Source organism: Pongo abelii, chromosome 6 (assembly GCF_028885655.2).
Source record: "Pongo abelii isolate AG06213 chromosome 6, NHGRI_mPonAbe1-v2.0_pri, whole genome shotgun sequence".
NCBI classification, from domain to species: domain Eukaryota; kingdom Metazoa; phylum Chordata; class Mammalia; order Primates; family Hominidae; genus Pongo; species Pongo abelii.
The window spans coordinates 127,387,226-127,406,068 of NC_071991.2; the positions used below are offsets into that span (position 1 = coordinate 127,387,226).

The window sequence follows — 18,843 nt, forward strand, 5'->3', positions numbered from 1 at the left end:
CAGTATTTCTTGATTGCTTCCTATGTACTGTGCTAGCCTGATGATCTAAGTAATAGAGAATCAGGTAAACAGACGATTACAGAATAATTTGAGTATAATTATTTGTGGTAAGTGTTCTGATGAGGTAGCATGCTATGGGAGCACACAGGAGAGGTATCTGACTCAACTTGGCTGAAGGAGGCTGACAGAGGAGTGGCCATGAGGATGACATCAGAAGGGATGTGCTTAAAGGCTGAGTAGGTGTCAGCAAAGGAGGGTTGGATCCTCTCAAACCATGGGGATCAGGCAGCTTGAGTGAAGGCATTTAGGCAAAACAGGACATGGTGTTTTTAGAGATCTAGAGAAAGTTCAGCACAGTGGGAAAGAAGTGGACAAAAGAGGCTGGAGAGGGCCCAGATCAAGTGGGCACCACCCAAGTGGAGTTTTCAGGATCAGATTTGGTTTTTTAGCTAGTGAAGAAATTTAATTAAAGGCTAATTATGAGATTATTATAGTTGTCAGTGTGCAAAATGATGGAGACTGAAATGAGGGTAGTTGTAATAGGAATGGAGAATAGGGGCCGGGCATGGTGGCCTACACCTGCAATCCTAGCAGAGTGAAACCCTGTCTGTCTACATACACACACATGCACGCATGTACAATTAGCCAGGTGTGGTGGGGGCATGCCTGTAGTCCCAGCTACTTGGGAGGCTGACGCAGGAGGATTGCTTGCAACTAAGAGTTCGAGGCTGCAGTGAGCTATAATCTTGCCACTGCATTCCAGCCTGGGTGAAAGAGTGAGGCCCTGTCTCATTTAAAAAAAAAAAAAAAAAAAAGTAGGGAATCGATTTGACATATAAGGAAGTGGAAGTGAAATTAGATGTAGATTTTAGGCAAAGGATAATAAATTCAGTTTAGTCTCTCCAGAACAACCAATAATAGCATTAATAGCATATCCTTTAACACTCAGTCCAAGAGTATTTCCAGGGAAACTTCCTTGGCAGGCCTCTCCCCTCTTTGTTCTGATGGCACCCTCTGTGTACCTACCTATATCATAGCACTTATTGCACTGAATTGTAGTTGTTTACTTGTCTGTGCCTCCCATTAGACTGTAAGCTCTGTAAGGGCAGGGACAATAGGACAGTGCCTTTCATATTTTTACTCCAGTTTGTAGCATAATGCATGTAGCAGGTATATCATATGTATTTGACCTTGAATTAAAGTATTGTAAAGGCCACTGTCAGGAAATAGGATGGGACTAACATTTTATTACGTTCTCAACTTCTCTCTGGTATTGGTGACAGTGAACTAATGAATTGTTGAGAACATGAAAATGCTATTGTTGAATGCTTCAATAGGTTGTGTGGTTTTGCTTGTTTGTTTTTAACTTATCTATACTTTTGAAATAGCCACTTTCAAGCCTCATATTTTGGAATTCTTTATATCACCTCTCTTGGTTCAGATTGTAGACAGTTTCATAGGGCCCATTTTCTGTCACTAGATTCCTCTTCACTAGGTCCTACATCTTCTCTAAAACATATTTCTACCAACTAAAATTGTGGTGTAGTGAAAACAGTAATGGTGTAATGAAAACAATGGTTCTTATTATAAAATGGCAGACTTGACATACCCATTTACTTTTCCCTACTTCTCAGATGTCATTGAAAATGACAAAACAGACATAAGACAAAGAATAAATCATTGTAATAAAAAAAAAAAACAGAAAAGGGAGACTTTAAAACTAGATTACTTGTGTCTGAATCCAGGCTCTGTCATTTAGCAATTGTATGACCTTGGGCAAGTTGCTTATTCTTTTTTTGCCTCAGTTGCCTCATCTGTAAAATTAGAATGATGATAATAGTATCTACTTCCTAGAGTTACTGTGGAGATCAAGAGAGACAGTATCTACAGAGCACTTAGGAGAGTTTCTTTACGTATAGCAAATGTTGAATTAGTGTTAGCTATCATTATTGTTATTGTTATAATGCCAGAAGTTTTTAGAAAGTTTAGGGTACTAGAAAACAATTGGAATTATAATGATGGAGGAACCAGCACAGAATAAAATGCAACCCAGAATAGATGCTCCTGTTGCATGGTGGAAGTCAGAGAGTGTCTTAGTAGGGCTCTTTTCTTAAACTCTTAAGCATAGAGGCGGCAAGTATAGGAAGATGGAGCAGTTTGGGGGGAAGGTGGAATATCAGGGCAGGTAATGAAAGAATTGCCTTCAAAACAGTTACTTCCCCTACTCCTTCTCTGCCTTCATATAAAGCGCCCTAGCAATGGCATTAGTTCCAGGATAAAGCCATGAGAACATTTCAAGGAAAGTAGAAGATTTGCCTTGGGGAGGATTAGGCAGGCATTGTGAGCATGGATTAAGACTGGAAGAAGAAGGCCGGGCGCAGTGGCTCACGCCTGTAATGCCAGCACTTTGGGAGGCTGAGATGGGCCGATCACGAGGTCAGGAGATCGAGACCATCCTAGCTAACACGGTGAAACCCTGTCTCTACTAAAAATACAAAAAATTAGCCAGGCGTGGTGGCAGGTGCCTGTAGTCCCAGCTACTCGGGAGGCTGAGGCAGGAGAATGGCATGAACCCGGGAGGCAGAGCTTGCAGTGAGCCGAGATCATGCCACTGCACTCCAGTCTGGGCGACAGAGCGAGACTCCCTCTTAAAAAAAAAAAAAAAAGACTGGAGGAAGAGTGCACAAAGCAGAGCCTTAGCGAATGGACTTCTGTAGTAGATGGATGAGGAGAGTGGAATGAGGAGAACAAGAAGAGGAGCTCTATCAAGGATCCATATGCATTAAAGCACAATACCGTCAAAATACAGCCTGCCAATTTGGGCAATAATAAGGTCAGACTGCTTTCTTTTTCTCCACTTGTAAAGGGAAATCTGTCTGTCAGTGTGCCACTTATCTGCAGAGACCCACACTCAGACAGACCTTCCATTTGGGTTTTGGAGGCAGATTAATACAACTTTTGAGGAAACACATATTTCTTATAATAACTAACCAATGTAGCCCTTCATTTATTAATATGAGTAGGTGATAAAGGCTCACCATACATTTGAGGGAAACTAACAAGAGACTAAAATAAACAAAACAGCTGCCTGTGGTAGAAACAGAGATAATGAACAAGTGGAGTGGAACTTAAGGAAGTTCTAATCACAGAATGTATCTTTACAGAGCCAAGAGTGAATTAGATCCATAAATTAAAAAAAAAAACAGCTTCCTGGCAGGGCGTGGTGGCTCACACTTGTAATCCCAGCACTTTGGGAGGCCGAGATAGGTGGATCACTTGAGGCCAGGAGTTCAAGACCAGCCTGGCCAACCAACATGGTGAAGCCCCATCTCTACTAAAAATACTAAAGTTAGCTGGGCATGGTGGCACACGCCTGTAATCCTAGCTATTCGTGAGGCTGAGGCATGGGAATCACTTGAACCTGGGAGGCAAAGGTTGCAGTGAGATGAGATCGCGCCATTGCACTCCAGTCTGGACAACAGAGCGAGACTCTGTCTTAACAAAAACAAAACAAAACAAAACAAAAAATGCTTCCATGGATAAAAAGTAATGATTAATGAATTAGTTTTATATTGAAGAATTGATTGCTGAAATTAAAACTCAGTTGGAGGGTTAAACAATACACTTAAGACCAGTTACTTTTCATAAAAATAAAATAGAGGAAATTTGCAGACTCTAAAGAAGACCTACAGATAGAAAGTACATGAGGAAAATTATCCTTTGAGGATAGATCTGAGTGATCAACTACCCATTTCACAGGAGTTACAGAAGGAAAGATCAGACAATGGAAGGGAGAAAATTTAAAAATCTGAGTTTTGGCCAGGCACGGTAGCTGTAATCCCAGCACTTTGGGAGGCCTGTAATCCCAGCACTTTGGGAGGCCAAGGCGGGTGAACCACGAGGTCAGTTCAAAACCAGCCTGGCCAATATGGTGAAACCCTGTCTCTGCTAAAAATACAAAAAAATTAGCCAGGCGTGGTGGCAGGTGCCTGTAATCCCCGCTACTCGGGAGGCTGAGGCAGGGAATTGCTTGAACCCGGGAGGCAGAGGTTGTCGAGATCATGTCACTGCACTCCAGCCTGGGTTACAGAGCAAGACTCAAAAAAAAAAAAAAAAAAAAAAATCTGAGTTTTCACGTATAAAGGGCACGCCTTTCATGTATAAAGGACCAAACAGGAAAAAATGCAAAAACAAACCAACAAAAAGTACCTCCCTATACGTTACTAAAGTACTTACTATTTCAGAGGTAGAAAACAAGTTACACAGACTCAAAACTGAAAATCAGACTGGCATGGATTTCTCACCTGCAGCATGGTTTGCTAGAAGATAAATGCCTTCAGTGTTCTGAGGGGAAATTATTCTCAAGACAATTCAGTACCCAGCCTCACTAATGTTTAAGTGGGGAGTCAAAATAAGATTTCTGAAAGTTTGTGACATACCTCATTTTGATAAAATTACTTGAAGATATACTCTGGTTAAATGAAAAATCCAGGCCAGGAGTGGTAGCTTACACCTGTAATCCCAGCACTTTGGGAGGCTGAGGCGGGTGGATCACGAGGTCAGGAGTTTGAGACCAGTCTGGCCAACATGATGAAACCCCCCTCTCTACTAAAAATACAAAAATTAGCCGGGCATGGTGGTGGGTGTCTATAATCCCAGCTACTCAAGAGGCTGAGGCAGAAGAATCGCTTAAACCCAGGAAGCAGAGGTTGCAGTGAGCCAAGATCGTGCCACTGCACTCCAGCCTGGGCAACAGAGCAAGACTCCATCTCAAAAAAAAAATTATAAGAAAAATAAAATACACTTACCATTCATCAAGTGGAAGTGGATCATCATAAAGGTCTTCATCCTTACTGTCTTTACATTGAGAAAGCTGAGGAGGAAGAGGAAAAGGAGGACTTGGGCTTGCTGTCTCAGGAATGGCAGAGGCAGAGGAAAATCTGCATATAAATAGACTTGTGCAGTTCAAATTCATTTTGTTCAAGGGTCAACTGTATAACATTCTGTAACTAAAATTAAATTGAGAGTTATACTAAAGGTCCTAGAATTTTTTGTTTTAAAATTTACAGGTGTAATATTATCTACTTACTAAAAGAAAAATTCAAATAATACAGAAATACATAGGGGAAAAGTCAGGATCCTTATTGCAAGCATATATCACATTTCTACAAATTCAGTTCAAAAAAGACAGTTCAGTGAGAGAATGTATGTAAGAGGCTTAAGCAGGTGTTCTTAATCTGTTCTTGCACTGGTATAAATAAATACCTGAGACTGGGTACTTTATAAAGAAGAGGTTTAATTGACTCACAGTTCTGCAGGCTGTATAGGAAGCATGGTAGCATCTGCTTCTGGAGAGGCCTCAGAAAGCTTTTACTCATGGCAAGAGGCAAAGTGGGAGCAGGTGTCTTACATGGCAGGAGCAGGACCAAGAGGAGTTGAGGGGAGGTGCTACGCACTTTTAACCAGATCGCACTTTTAACCAGATCATGTGAGAACTCACTCACTCTACAGTACCAAGGAGGTATGGTGCTAAAGCATTCACGAGAACTTCGCCCCCACGATCCAGTCACCTCCCACCATCTCCAACACTGGAGATTACAATTGAACATGAGATTTGTGTGGGGACACAGATCCAAACCATATCAGCAGGCATTTCCCAAAAGAAAAATTCAAATGGCCAATAAACATGAAAAGGCACTCACCCTCACTGCAATGAGAGAAATGAATATTAAAACCACGAGAGCTCTACAAACTCACAGGAACTGCTAAATTAAAAAGACTGACAATGGCAATACCAAATATTGGCAAGGATGTGGAACAACAGGAATTCTCACATGCTGCCCTTGGATATGTAAAGTGGTATAACCATTTTGAAAACAATTTGGCTTTGCCAAATGAAGGTGAAGATTTACATACATTAAGATTCAGAAATTCCATGTTTAGATTTGTAGCCAACAGAAATGCGAGCCCCTGTGCACTTGCAACATGTGCAAAAATGTTTGTAGCAACATTAAGAACCACAAATTTGAAACAACCCAAAATGCCTCTTCACACAACTTAGACTGGATAAATAGATTGTGATATATATTCATACAAATAAATAATATTTGGCAAGGGAAATGAACAGACCACCTCTTTTCCCCTGGAACAGGGATGAATCTCAAAAACATAATTGTGAATAAAAGAGCCCGGAGAGAAAATATACTATGTTATTCTACATATATTATTCTATTCAAATACACTTTAAAACTAGGCCAAAATAAACAGTATTGTTTAGAGATGCATACCTAGGTATAATAAAGCTATAAAAAGACAACAGATTTTTATGATTGCCCTAAAAATCAGGAAGTAGGATACTCTAGAAGTGAAGGGAGGTTGGAGGGTGTGATCAGGATGGGCAGTCAAAGGGTTTCTGGGTGCTGGCTGTATTCTGTTTCTTGACCTGGATGATGATGATATGATCCTATTTTAATAATTTATTAAGCACTTTATGCAGTATTGTGTTTCTTGAGCTGGATGGTGGTTATGTGTTCTCTTTTTAATAATTTGTACATTTAAGGCCGGGCGCGGTGGCTCACGCCTGTAATCCCAACACTTTGGGAAGCCAAAGTGGGTGGATCACCTGAGTTCAGGAGTTTGAGACTAGCCTGACCAACATGGTGAAATCCCACCTCCCAGGAGGCAGAGGTTGCAGTGAGCCAAGATCGTGCCACTGCACTCCAGCCTGGGCAACAGAGCAAGACTCCATCTCAAAAAAAAAATTATAAGAAAAATAAAATACAAAATTAGCTGGGCGTGGTGGTGCATGCCTGTAATCCCAGCTACTCGGGAGACTGAGGCAGGAGACTCGCTTGAACCCAGGAGGCGGAGGCGGTGAGCCAAGATCATGCCATTGCACTCCAGCCTGGGCAACAAGAGCGAAACTCTGTCTCAAAATAAATAAATAAAATAAATAATAATAATAATTTGTACATTTATATTTATGTAAATTCTAATGCATGCCATATTTAACAATAAAAGGAGTTAAATTTCAAAAGCAAAGATCCTGCCTCACATCTTCACTCAACCACCATTAACAGGCGAGTCTTTCCAGATGTGGTTCTTTCTGAAGAGTGTTAAAAAATAAAAGTTTGTTTTTCAGCAAGTGTTAGGGGTAATAAGATACAGATCTTTGTAGGGGAAAAAAGAAAGCTTATTTCAATAAAATCAGAAAAGTGGGAAAATAAAGCGAGAAAGAGCAGTAAATAAAAAATACATAAGATTGCAGGGACACATCTAAATAAGAAGAAATCAAGATCAAATGGACCTTATCTGTGGAATGTATTTAGTTTACTACTTTAATTGGCTTAAAGAAAAAGTGTGACTTTGCTGTATTAAATAAAGCATTTAATAAAATTTGATATTTAATGTGTTCATTTTGTTACAATGCATCCAGTACCCTTATGACATATGTGCTTTTCTGTATGTTACATTTGAATACAAACTTTGTGTTGGGCGCACAGTGGCTCATGCCTGTAATCCCAGCACTTTGGGAGGCTGAGGTGGGAGGATCTCTTGAGCCTGAGTTGGAGACCAGCCTGGGCAACACTCTGTCTCTAAAAAAAATTTAAAAATTAGCCAGGCGTGGTGGCACACACCTGTGGTCCCAGCTACTTGGGAGGATGAGATGAGAGGATTGCTTGAACCCGGGAGGTCAAGTCTGCAGTGAGCAGTGATTACACTGCTACGTTCCAGCCTGGGCAATAGAGCAAGACCCTGTCTCAAAAATAAATAAATAAACCCCACATCCATTCCTGGTAAGGGAAAACATTCTTACGCATCCAGGGATAAAAGAAGATTTATTTTATGACAGAATACTATAAGAAACCAGTAGTAAATATCATATATGATGTATCATTTATTGATAAGAAACCAGTAGCAAACATAATACATAACGGCAAAACCTTACCAGTATCCTCATTAAAGTAAAAAAACGAGACAAAGATGTCCACTGTCATCTCCACTATTCAACCTTATTCTGGAGTTTTCAGCCAATACAGTAGAAGACCAGAAAAAAGAAAAAAGAGAAGTACACATATTGGAAAAGAAGACTTAAAGTTGGCATTAATAACAGATGATCTGATTGTCTACCTACAAAATTCAAGATAATTCGTGATAACTAATACTAGAGTTCAGAAAATTGGCTGGACAAAATTTAAACTTGCAAAAATAAACCACCTTCCTATATATTAACAGCAACCAATTACAAAATAAAAGAGGTATCTAGTTACAATTGTATGGAAATTTATAAAGTACTTAGAAATAAAGAAACAATAAAACAATGAAACTTGATGAAATACAAAACTAGCTGGGCGAACAGGTGCCATGGTTCATGCCTGTAATCCCAGCGCTTTAGGAGGCCGAGGTGGGCGGTTCACCTGGGGTCAAGAGTTCAAGACCAGCCTGGCCAACATGACGAAACCCAGTCTCTACTAAAAATACAAAAATTAGCCGGGCGTCGTGGCCCACGCCTGTAATCCCAGCTACTCGGGAGGCTGAGGCAGGAGAATTGCTCGAACCCAGGAGGCGGAGGTTGCAGTGAGCCAAGATCGTGCCACTGCACTCTAGCCTGGGCGACAGAGTGAGACTCCGTCTCAAAAAAGAAGAAAAAAAAAAAAGCCGGACACAGTGGCCCGTACCTGTAGTCCCAGCTATTCTGGAGCCTGAGGGTGGAGAATGGCTGGAACCCGGGAGGCGGAGGTTGCAGTGAGGTGAGACCGCGCCATTGCACCCCAGCCTGGGGGACAGAGCAAGACTCCGTCTCCAAAACAAAACAAAAAAAAACCCCTCCCCGGGGAAAAAAAAAAAAAAAAAAAAAAAACTAGCTGATTGAGGTCGTGTGCGCCTGTAGTCCCAGCTACTCCAGACGCTGAGGTGGGAGAATCGCCTGAACCCGGAGGCGGAAGTTGCAGTGAGCCGAGATCGCGCCACTGTACACCAGCCTGGGCGACAGAGCGAGACTCGTCTCAAAAAAAAAAAAAAAAAAAAGAAACTATACTCATGGACATCAAAAAAGACAAGAATAAATGGCTAGGGATTATGTTCCTTAATGGGTTATCCCAGATAAAATCCTCAAGGGACTTTTTAAAAATTGAATTTTAATTCCCTTAGAACTTCCGGTTTAATTGCAAAAATTGCAGAAATGGTAGAAATTCTCCTGTATCCTGGCCCGGCGCGGTGGCTCACGCCTGTAATCCCAGCACTGTGGGAGGCCGAGGTGGGTGGATCGCTTAAACTCAGGAGTTAGCCACCTCAAGACCAGCCTGGGCAACGAGGCGAAACGCCGTCTCTACCAAATATACAAAAAAAAAAAAAAAATAGCTGGGCGTGGTGGTGCGCGCCTGTGGTCCCAGCACTTATCAGGATGCTGAGGTGGAAGGATCGCTTGAGCTCGAGAGGTGGAGGTTGCCGTGAGCCGAGATTGCGCCATTGCACTCCAGCCTGGGTGACGAGCGAGACCCCATCTCAAAAAAAAAAAAAGAAAAAAAAAGAAAAAGAAAAAAGGAAAAAAATTTCTACTGTATCCTTTACCCAGATTCCCCAAATGTTATTTTGTCTTTCACTTTATCCTGCTCCCTCTCCTCTCTCCCTTCCCCGCTTTATACACAATACGTACATACATATTCTTCTGTTTCAACCATTTGAAAATTGCAGACATGATGTCTTGCTCTCTCTCTTTTTTTTTTTTTGAGACAGGCTCTCACCCTGTCGCCCAGGCTGGAGTGCAACAGCGCCATCTCAGCTCACTGCAGCCTCCGCCTCCGGGGTCTAAGTGAGTCTTCCGCCTCAGCCTCCCGAGTAGCTGGGACTGCAGGTGTGTGCCACCACACCCTGTATTTTTTTTAGTAGGGTCAGGGTTTCACCATGTTGACCAGGCTGGTCTCGAACTCCTAACCTCAAGTGATCCACCCGCCTTGGCCTCCCACAGTGCTGGGATTACAGATGTGAGCCACTGAGCCCAGCAGGTCTCTTTTTTTTTTTTTAAATTTTTTAAAATTTATTTTTTTTTGGAGATGAAGTTTTGTTCTATCACCCAGGCTGAAGTGCAGGGGTGCAATCATAGCTTACTGCACTCAAGTGATCCTCCAGCCTACCTCAGCCACCCATATAGCTGGGACTACAGGAATGCACCACCATGCCTGGCTAATTTTTTTTGGCGGGGTCGGTAGAGATAGGGTTTCACTATTTTGCCATATCTCTTTATGTCTATGTACCAAAGTGTTTGCTCCTGAAAAACAGACATTCTCTTCCATAACTGTAGAACCTGTATCAAAATTAGGCATCAACACTGATTATTAACCCTATGAATAATGGGTAAAATTAATACTAGTATATAAGTTAAGACCTTGTTTCAGATTTTGCCATTATTATTTTGCCACTATCCTAATAATGTTCTTTTTGTTTGTTTGTTTGTTTGTTTTGAGATGGAGTCTCACTCTGTTGCCCAGGCTGGAGTGCACTGGTGCAATCTCAGCTCATTGCAACTTCCACCTCTCAGTTTCAAGTGATTCTCATGCCTCAGCCTCCTGAGTAGCTGGGATCACAGGTGCCCACCACCACGCCTGGCTAATTTTTGTATTTTTAGTAGAGATAGGATTTCACCGTGTTAGTCAGGCTGGTCTCAAACTGCTGACCTCAGGCAACCTGCCTGCCTCGGCCTCCCATAGTGCTGGGATTACAGGCATGACCCACCATGCTGGGCCAATAATGTTCTTTAATAGCAGTAGAAAATCTGAGATTATGTGTTGCATTCTGTTGTCATGTATCTTTAGCCTCCTTCAGTGTTGAACAGTTTCTCAGCATTTGTCTTTTTGACATTGATATTTTTGAACAGTTGCAGACTAGGTATATTGTAAAACGTCCCTTTGTTTGGGTTTCTCCCCATTTTCTCATAGTTACATTCAGCTTATATATTTTTGGCAGGACTACCACTGAAATAATATTGTGATCATCTCATTGCACATGATGTTGATTGATTTGCCTCATTACTGGTGATGTTAATTTTGATCACCTGGATAAGATGCTGTCTGTCCATGGGACTTTTTATAGACTTAACAAACTCATTCTAAAATTCATTGCAAAAGTAAATGGAGAAAAATAACTAGAAGTTTTTGGGAAAAAGTAATACAAAAGGGAATTTGTTCTAAATATTGAAAGATAGTTCAAAGCTATAATAATTAAAACAATGTGGTAATGAGGGCCAGGCATGGTGACTCACACCTGTAATCCCAGCACTTTGGGAGGCCCTGTGGTAGGAGATGCTTATGTAACCAACAAGTAATATTGTGGGCTGGTGTGAATGGATTGCTTTGGTCTGAGCAACTTGGGCTCTGGGAATAGTAAAAAGTTCTGCCTGCTGTTTGAGGGATATGGGAGAGCTAACTGGATCAAACTTCTTTGGCTTTCCTTGAGGCTTCTAGGTCCAACAGAAGACCTGTCTTTTGTGGTAGAGGTAATTGTGGCCTTTATATTTGGAAAGAAGTAACCAGTTAAATTGATTAATCATTTAGGCTGTTTGATATTTATAACTAATGAATACTTTTAACAATAAGTTTTTTTTTTTAAATGGCCTCCCCACCAATGTTCATTAGCACATCTGTAGGTGGCTACATCTTGTAAGTAATAGACTTACTAAGCAGTAAATGTTATGTACTACTTTATTTACAAGCTTTTGCATTTAAGCTTCTGTGATGTTCTTTTATATATTTACATATTGTTTATATATATTTACATTCATATATTCTTAAAGAGCAATAAATTTTGTGTCCAAGGGGATTAGACCTGAATATTGGGATTTTCCTAATTCGACTCTAGAACATGTCGATTTAGTATATGATAAAGGTGGCATTTCAAATAAGTATAGGAGGGGTGGCTTTCTTTAACTGGTTTGGGGACAGTAGCCTGTTGATTTTTGGGAGGAAAAATTAGAGCCCTACCTTATACAACACACAAAAATATAAATTTTGATTATTCAAATTCTGAATATAAAAAATCAAAACATGAAATTATTCAAAATAAATGAGAATATCTTAATCATTTTATAATGACGCAGAGGTGAATGAAATATAGAACAAGGGAGCTGTAAAAGACAAGATTGAGAGACTCAACACCTCTGTATGTTAATAGATGCCGTAAACAAAAGACAAGGAGCAGGCTGGAAGAAATACATATAAAATAAAGAATTTGGGGCCGGGCAAGGTGGCTTATGCCTGTAATCCCAGCACTTTGGATGGCTGGGGCAGTAGGATCATTTGAGCTTAGATTAGAAGTTCAAGACCAGCATGGGCAACATAATGATGCTTCATCTCTACAAAAAAAATAAAAGAAGTAGCTAGGTGTGGTGGCTCATGCCTATAGTCCTAACTACTTTAGATGCTGAGGTGGGAGGATCACTTGAGGAAGAGAGGTTGAAGCTGCAGTGTGCTGTGATTATGTTACCACAGGTAGGTCTCACTCAGCCTGAGCGACAGAGTAAGACCTGTCTCAAAGGAAAAAGAAAAAAAAATTACACAATGGTGAGAAGACAACCTAATAGATCTAAAAAGCAGGCAAAGGAGATGATCCGGCAGTTCCAAAAAGAAGAAATACAAATGGGCCAATAAACATGTGAACTAGTAAAATAAGGGAAATGCAGATTAACCTGACACCAGTTTGTACCCATCAGATTGGCACAAATTTGAGAAGGTTAAAGAAAGCATGAAGAAGTAGGTGCTTGCATAACATTGCTGGGAGTAGAAATTGGTCCATTCTGTCTGGAAAGCAGTATGGCCCTATAACAGTATTGTATCTATTAAAAAATTTTTGTTTTGTATTTTTTATTTTTTCTATAAAAATTTTAAATGCATATTCCTTTGACCTAGAAATTTTACCTCCAGAAATTCTCATACATTTGCATACAAATATATGTAGAGGAAGCTTTGTTACAATATTATTTGTAATAGTGAAAACACTGGAAACAACTTAACCTTCTGTCACATTATCTCAGACAGCTAGCTTCTTTCTGCCTTTGGGCTAGAAACTAAAACCCGTTTCCCTGGTTACCGTAAGTTCCTGCTTGCTCCCTGGGTAAAGAGCAAGTCCTTGTGACATGGAAGAGAGGATGGGTCCCACATAACAGGGACATAATCCTTTAGCTTCATGTTCCCTTCTGGATATTAAGTGTTTACCTGTGAATACAGGTTCTGTTTTAATTTTTTGCTTTTACATTTTCCACTGGGAGTTCCTGAATCAGGTAAACCAATTCTATGGTAGATTTTATTAGCAGCAAGTAATTTTTAGGAAAATGGGATTTGCACATGGAGAATTTGGGGGAGAATTTATAGAGCTACTTTAGACCCTGAAACACAATTTCAGTTTTGTCAAGGTTGAGGAGCCTATGCTGTATTTCACCTAATAAAAATTAATGCTTAGTCTCCGTGGCATTAACCCAGACAGACAAATTCCCATGGTTTATCCAAAATGGAATTGCTTTTTTTAATATGTTAGTCACTCTTGGGTTATAAATATGAGAAAGAAATCTGTAGTTGCTGGTGAGAGAGAATGAGGAGTTGCCTTTTTACTCTCAGCTATGAGATTCCTTGACAGGATGTTTAATATTTATCAAATATTGATTAGATACTCCTTACCCAAAAGTGTGATTTGCAGAGATTGTGAAATTATTAACAGAAGCCAACAGTTGGGCTGGATCAGCACTGTGTCAGAAATAGGTGAACCACAAAATTAAATTTTTCCAGTACCCACATTTAAAAAAGTAAAACAGACAGGTAACATTAATTTTAATATTTATATTTAACCCAGTATATTAAAAATATCATTTCAACATACAATCAATATGAAAACTAATAATTTCACATTCATTTTTGGGTACTAAGTTTTTGAAATCCAGTGAGTATTTTACATGTAAAGCACAGCTCAGTTTGGACCACCCACATTTCAAGTGCTCAGGAGCCATATGTTATGGCTCATGGCTACTGACTTGGGCTGTGCAGGCTGGACTGTAAGCTCCCGAGGACAGAGGTAGTCATTGCCTTATCACTGTATCCCCAGCACCTAGCACAGTACATGGTACTTAGCCCATAGCCAGCATCCAATAATAACTTTTTTTTTTGAGACGGAGTTTCGCTCTTGTCACCCAGGCTGGAGTGCAGTGGCACGATCTTGGCTCACTGCAACCTCCACCTCCCAGGTTCAAGCAATTCTTCTGCCTCAGCCTTCCGAGTAGCTGGGATTACACCTGCCTGCCACCACACCTGGCTAGTTTTCATATTGTTAGTAGAGACGGGGTTTCACCATGTTGACCAGGCTGGTCTCAAAATCCGGACCTCAGGTCATCCACCCGCCTTGGCCTCCCAAAGTGCTTGGATTACAGGTGTGAGCCACAGTGCCTGGCCCAATATTTTTGACCTGAGTGAGTGAGTAGAGAAATACGAAACCGTCTTTTCACAGACCCCTGAACTGTGTAATACATGTGAATTGTATTTGTCACAGAGATAGTTGGCAATAAACTTATAACATCACCTTCCCTGCTGTACAGCCATTTAGAGAAAATGTAGAATAGACTGCATTTCTTTTCATATTTGCCCAAAAGCAGCTTTAAAAATTATCTATTGGCTTCAGGTAATACAGCAAATGACAGAGATTTTTAGAGTTCCTGTCTGCTGACCATAGCAACTCTGTTAGATTTCTTCTTTGAATTTGTCTTGCTAATTCTTAGAAAGAAGCATTTGTGTCTTGAGAAGAACATTGCATAATCCAACACCCATTCCTTAAACCATGTATCTGTTAGGCATAATAATACCAAAGTCCACTGAGAGTTAGACACTGTTTTAATCTTCCCTGTCACTGTTTACTTTGGCCTGACGTTAAAGTCAACCAAACTTTTAGTACCTGTTTTAGGTACTAACTGTTTTAGGTGTTGTGGGTGATACAGGATAATTATTATACATGACCTTTGCCCTTGAGGAGCTTATAATCTATTTGGAAAAGAAAAACAAACTGACAAAATGTGTAGAAAAAATTAAATGCCAAATAAGTTGATTCCCCATTTATTTAGTGTTTGTTGTGTGCCCGAGGCTTGGTTATAGAAAGGTAAATACAAATGTATTCCTTTTCCCTCAAATAGCTCAAAGCCTCCTGGAAAGTTACATGTATAAGCCAATAAACATTTCAACATGACAAATCTAACAAATCTTTGAAGTGCAGTAATAATATCCCAATATGCAAATGAGGAAGCTGAGACTAAGTGAGGGTCAGTGACTTGCTCAAAGTAGCAATTAGAAAGATCCTGGATTCAAACTTAGACATTTATAGGAGCTCTTATTTTTTCTTCCACACCACACTTTCTGTTTCAAGAGTCCTAAAAAGAGAAATTGAGTTCTTCATTTAAGGTAAATCATAGCTCAGTAAATTTGCCAACTGATTATAGTTTGCCTGATATTCATGTATTTACATAGTTAAGGTGTGATCTTATTAATTGTACATGTATACGCTAATATATGAGTAGTATGGTACTGAACTGGAAGGGTTCAGTTGATGAAAAGGGTGGTGTACACTAGACTTAGGTATTTCCACAAGTAGGGATTGATGGGTAGGTAGGTAGACTAGGCCAAGGTGTAAGGGAGGAACTCTGGGCTTTCCAAGCAGAGAGAAGTGTGAGAAATTGACAGTAGGACAAGGTTAGTAGGAGAAAAGCTCTAACATGTTGGGCAGGGGACTTGGTGCTTCAGTGGTAAGGAACCATCAAAGACTTTCAAACACGACTAACAGGTTGGACATCAGTGACTCAGTGATTCATTGTTTTTTATTGCTCTCAATCTGTGCACAATTTCAGCTCTTATTTAAAAATATAACCTTAGAAAGTGGGATTTTTAAAAAGTAAATATAGAAGGCTTGTATTAGGTTGGTAATAAATGTATAACATGTTTATTAGGTGTCTAGTGTTGTCCTAAATATTAACTTTATACTAGTATCTATTACCAACATAAAAAAGTATGTTCATCTTTAGGGTCACAACTATAGTAGCTTCTTATTCCATCCAATATGTATTTAAGCATCTTTGGTTCTGAAGTTAGGCAAGGGTTTGTATAGATTGGTATAAACATTTTAAGGATAACAGAAATTACAATAAAGTTTTTTTTTTTTTTTAATCTAAAATAACCTTGAAGTAATTTTTAGTAAACTAGTTGAGGCCGGGCGCAGTAGCTCATGCCTGTAATCCCAGGACGTTGGGAGGCCAAGGCAGGCGGATCACCTGAGGTCAGGAGTTCAAGACCAGCCTGACCAACATGGAGAAACCCTGTCTCTACTAAAAACACAAAATTAGCCGGGCATGGTGGCGGGCACCTATAATCCCAGCTACTTGGGAGGCTGAGGCAGGACAATCGCTTGAACCTGGGAGGCAGAGTTTGCAGTGAGCTGAGATTGCGCCACTGCACTCCAGCCTGGGTGACAGAGTGAGACTTGGTCTCAAAAAAAAAAAATAGTTGATATAATTTAGACTTCAGGACACTTTCAAATTTAAATTGTAGAAATAGCTTTTCTTAGTAAAGCTCTTAATAGGACGAAAGATGCTCTCTGAGATAAATATAAGGAGATTCTTTGTTAACCACCATAATATCCGGGATGTTATTTAAAGTCAAAATTTTACTGTAACTCCTTAACAGCCAGTTTTCATTTTAAGTGTATAATTATATCTTGTGGAAAAATCATAGATTTTATGTGTGTGTATTTTTATTTATACATGACTCATTCATATTCGTGATTATATTTATTTAGTTCTCTAATATTCACAGTTTAATTTAGTTGGCCTGTGTTTTTTTCTCCTCTAAGGAAATAAGAAAACTTGTCCTGTTAGCTTTTGGATTATTAAACCTTTCCTCCTTCTTTTCTTGAAAATTTCAAGTTGTCAGCCATTTTCTTGAATTTATCATGCTTTTTACAGTTATCAAAATCTGAAGGTAGTCATAAAAAATAGAAGTAGAGACTAGCTCCTTAAAATCTTAAGTAGTGTATGTGAATAAGAAGTATTATTAAGAAGTATATACATGTTATAAATCTAAACAAATAAGAAGTATATCCATGTTATAAATCTTTCCTGATCCCCTTTTAAGGCTAAAATGGTTGTTACCTAATTTTGTTTGTGCTTTTAAACTGGTAGGACACCTGTGGAAAACTGTCCTCTTCTCTCCTAGGCCACAGACCTCCACCAGCACGAAGTGGACATCGTTGCGTGGCAGATAATACCAACCTATATGTGTTTGGAGGTTATAACCCAGATTATGATGAATCAGGAGGGCCTGATAATGAAGACTATCCTCTCTTCAGGGAACTCTGGAGGTATCATTTTGCTACAGGAGTATGGCACCAGATGGGCACAGATGGCTACATGCCCCGGGAATTGGCATCTATGTCACGTGAGTGCAAGCAGTTCGTAACTCCTGACTTTATGAAATGTCTGAGAAGCCAGGCTCAATGTCCCATATTCCTCGTTAATAATTTATAACACTATAATGTGATTTCGCCCTGTGGGTGAATAGGCTTTTTACTAGGGTAATAACCTAGCATGGTGATTCCAAATTATTTGGGTCCTGAGTTTGAATTCGGCTTGTCAGGTGAGTTTTAGCTTTAATTTCCTAACTTGTAAAATGGGATTAATAATATCTTAGAGGGTTTAATATAAAGTATCACATATATGCTAGGCAAAATGTAGTAGAAGGTCAACAAATGGGGCTTATGACGATGACAGTTAATAGCTATTGAGCAAAGTACAGGCATACCTCAGAGATGTCCTGGGTTTAGTTCCAAACCACCAAAATAAAGCGAGTCACACGACATTTTTGGTTTCCTAGTGCATATAAAGTTATGTTTACACTATGCACTAGTCTCTTTAGGTGCAATAGCATTATCTCTAAAAAAGTACATACCTTAATTAAAAATACTTTATTGCTAAAAAGTGCTAACAACCATCTGAGCCTTCAGCGAGTTGTAATCTTTTTGCTGGTGGAGGGTTTTGTCTCGATGTTGGTGGCAGCTGACTTATCAGGGTGGTGGTTGCTGAAGGTTGGGGTGATTGTGGCAATTTCTTAAGACAACATTGAAGTTTGCTGCATCAATTGGCTCTTCCTTTCACAAAGGATTTCTCTGTAGCATTTAATGCTGTTTGATAGCATTTTACCCAGAGTAGAACTTCTTTCGAAATTGGAGTCAAATCCTCTCAAACCCTGCCACTGCTTAATCAACTAAGTTTAAGTGATATTCTAAATCCTTTCTTGTCATTTCAACAGCGTTCACAGCATCTTCACTAGGAGTAGATTCTATCTCAAGAAACCACTTTCACTGAGCACAGTGACTCATGCCTGTAATCCCAGCACTTTGGGAGGCCGAGGCAGGAGGATCACTGGAGCCCAGGAGTTGAAGACCAGCTTGGGCAACATAGTGAGACCTTTTCTCTACAAAAAATACAAAAATTAACCAGGCATGGTGTTGCACGACTGTATTCCCAGCTACTTGGGAGGCTGAGGTGGGAGAATGGCTGGAGCCCAGGAGGGTGAGGCTGCAGAAACTGTGATCATGCCACTGCATTCCAGCCTGGGTGACAGAGTAAGACCCTGTCTCAAAAAAAAAAAAAAGAAAAAGAGGCCGGGCATGGTGGCTTAACACCTGTAATCCCAGCACTTTGGGAGGCTGAGGCAGGCGGATCACGAGGTCAGGAGTTTGAGACCCAGCCTGACCGACATGGTGAAACCCTGCCTCTACAAAAAATAAAAATAAAAATAAAAAAAAAATTAGCTGGGCATGGTGGCAGGC

The 18,843-nt window shown here is 40.0% G+C and overlaps 1 protein-coding gene across 2 annotated transcripts in view; it reads left to right on the plus strand.

The window, feature by feature from the left end:
• KLHDC10 (kelch domain containing 10) overlaps positions 1–18,843 on the plus strand; it is a 60,726-nt gene that overhangs the window by 24,941 nt on the left and 16,942 nt on the right. For both annotated transcript variants that reach the window (XM_002818444.4, XM_063726165.1), the window contains one exon: positions 17,229–17,450. In XM_002818444.4, coding sequence (XP_002818490.1) covers positions 17,229–17,450 — 222 coding nt within the window. The remainder of the gene's footprint in view (positions 1–17,228; positions 17,451–18,843) is intronic.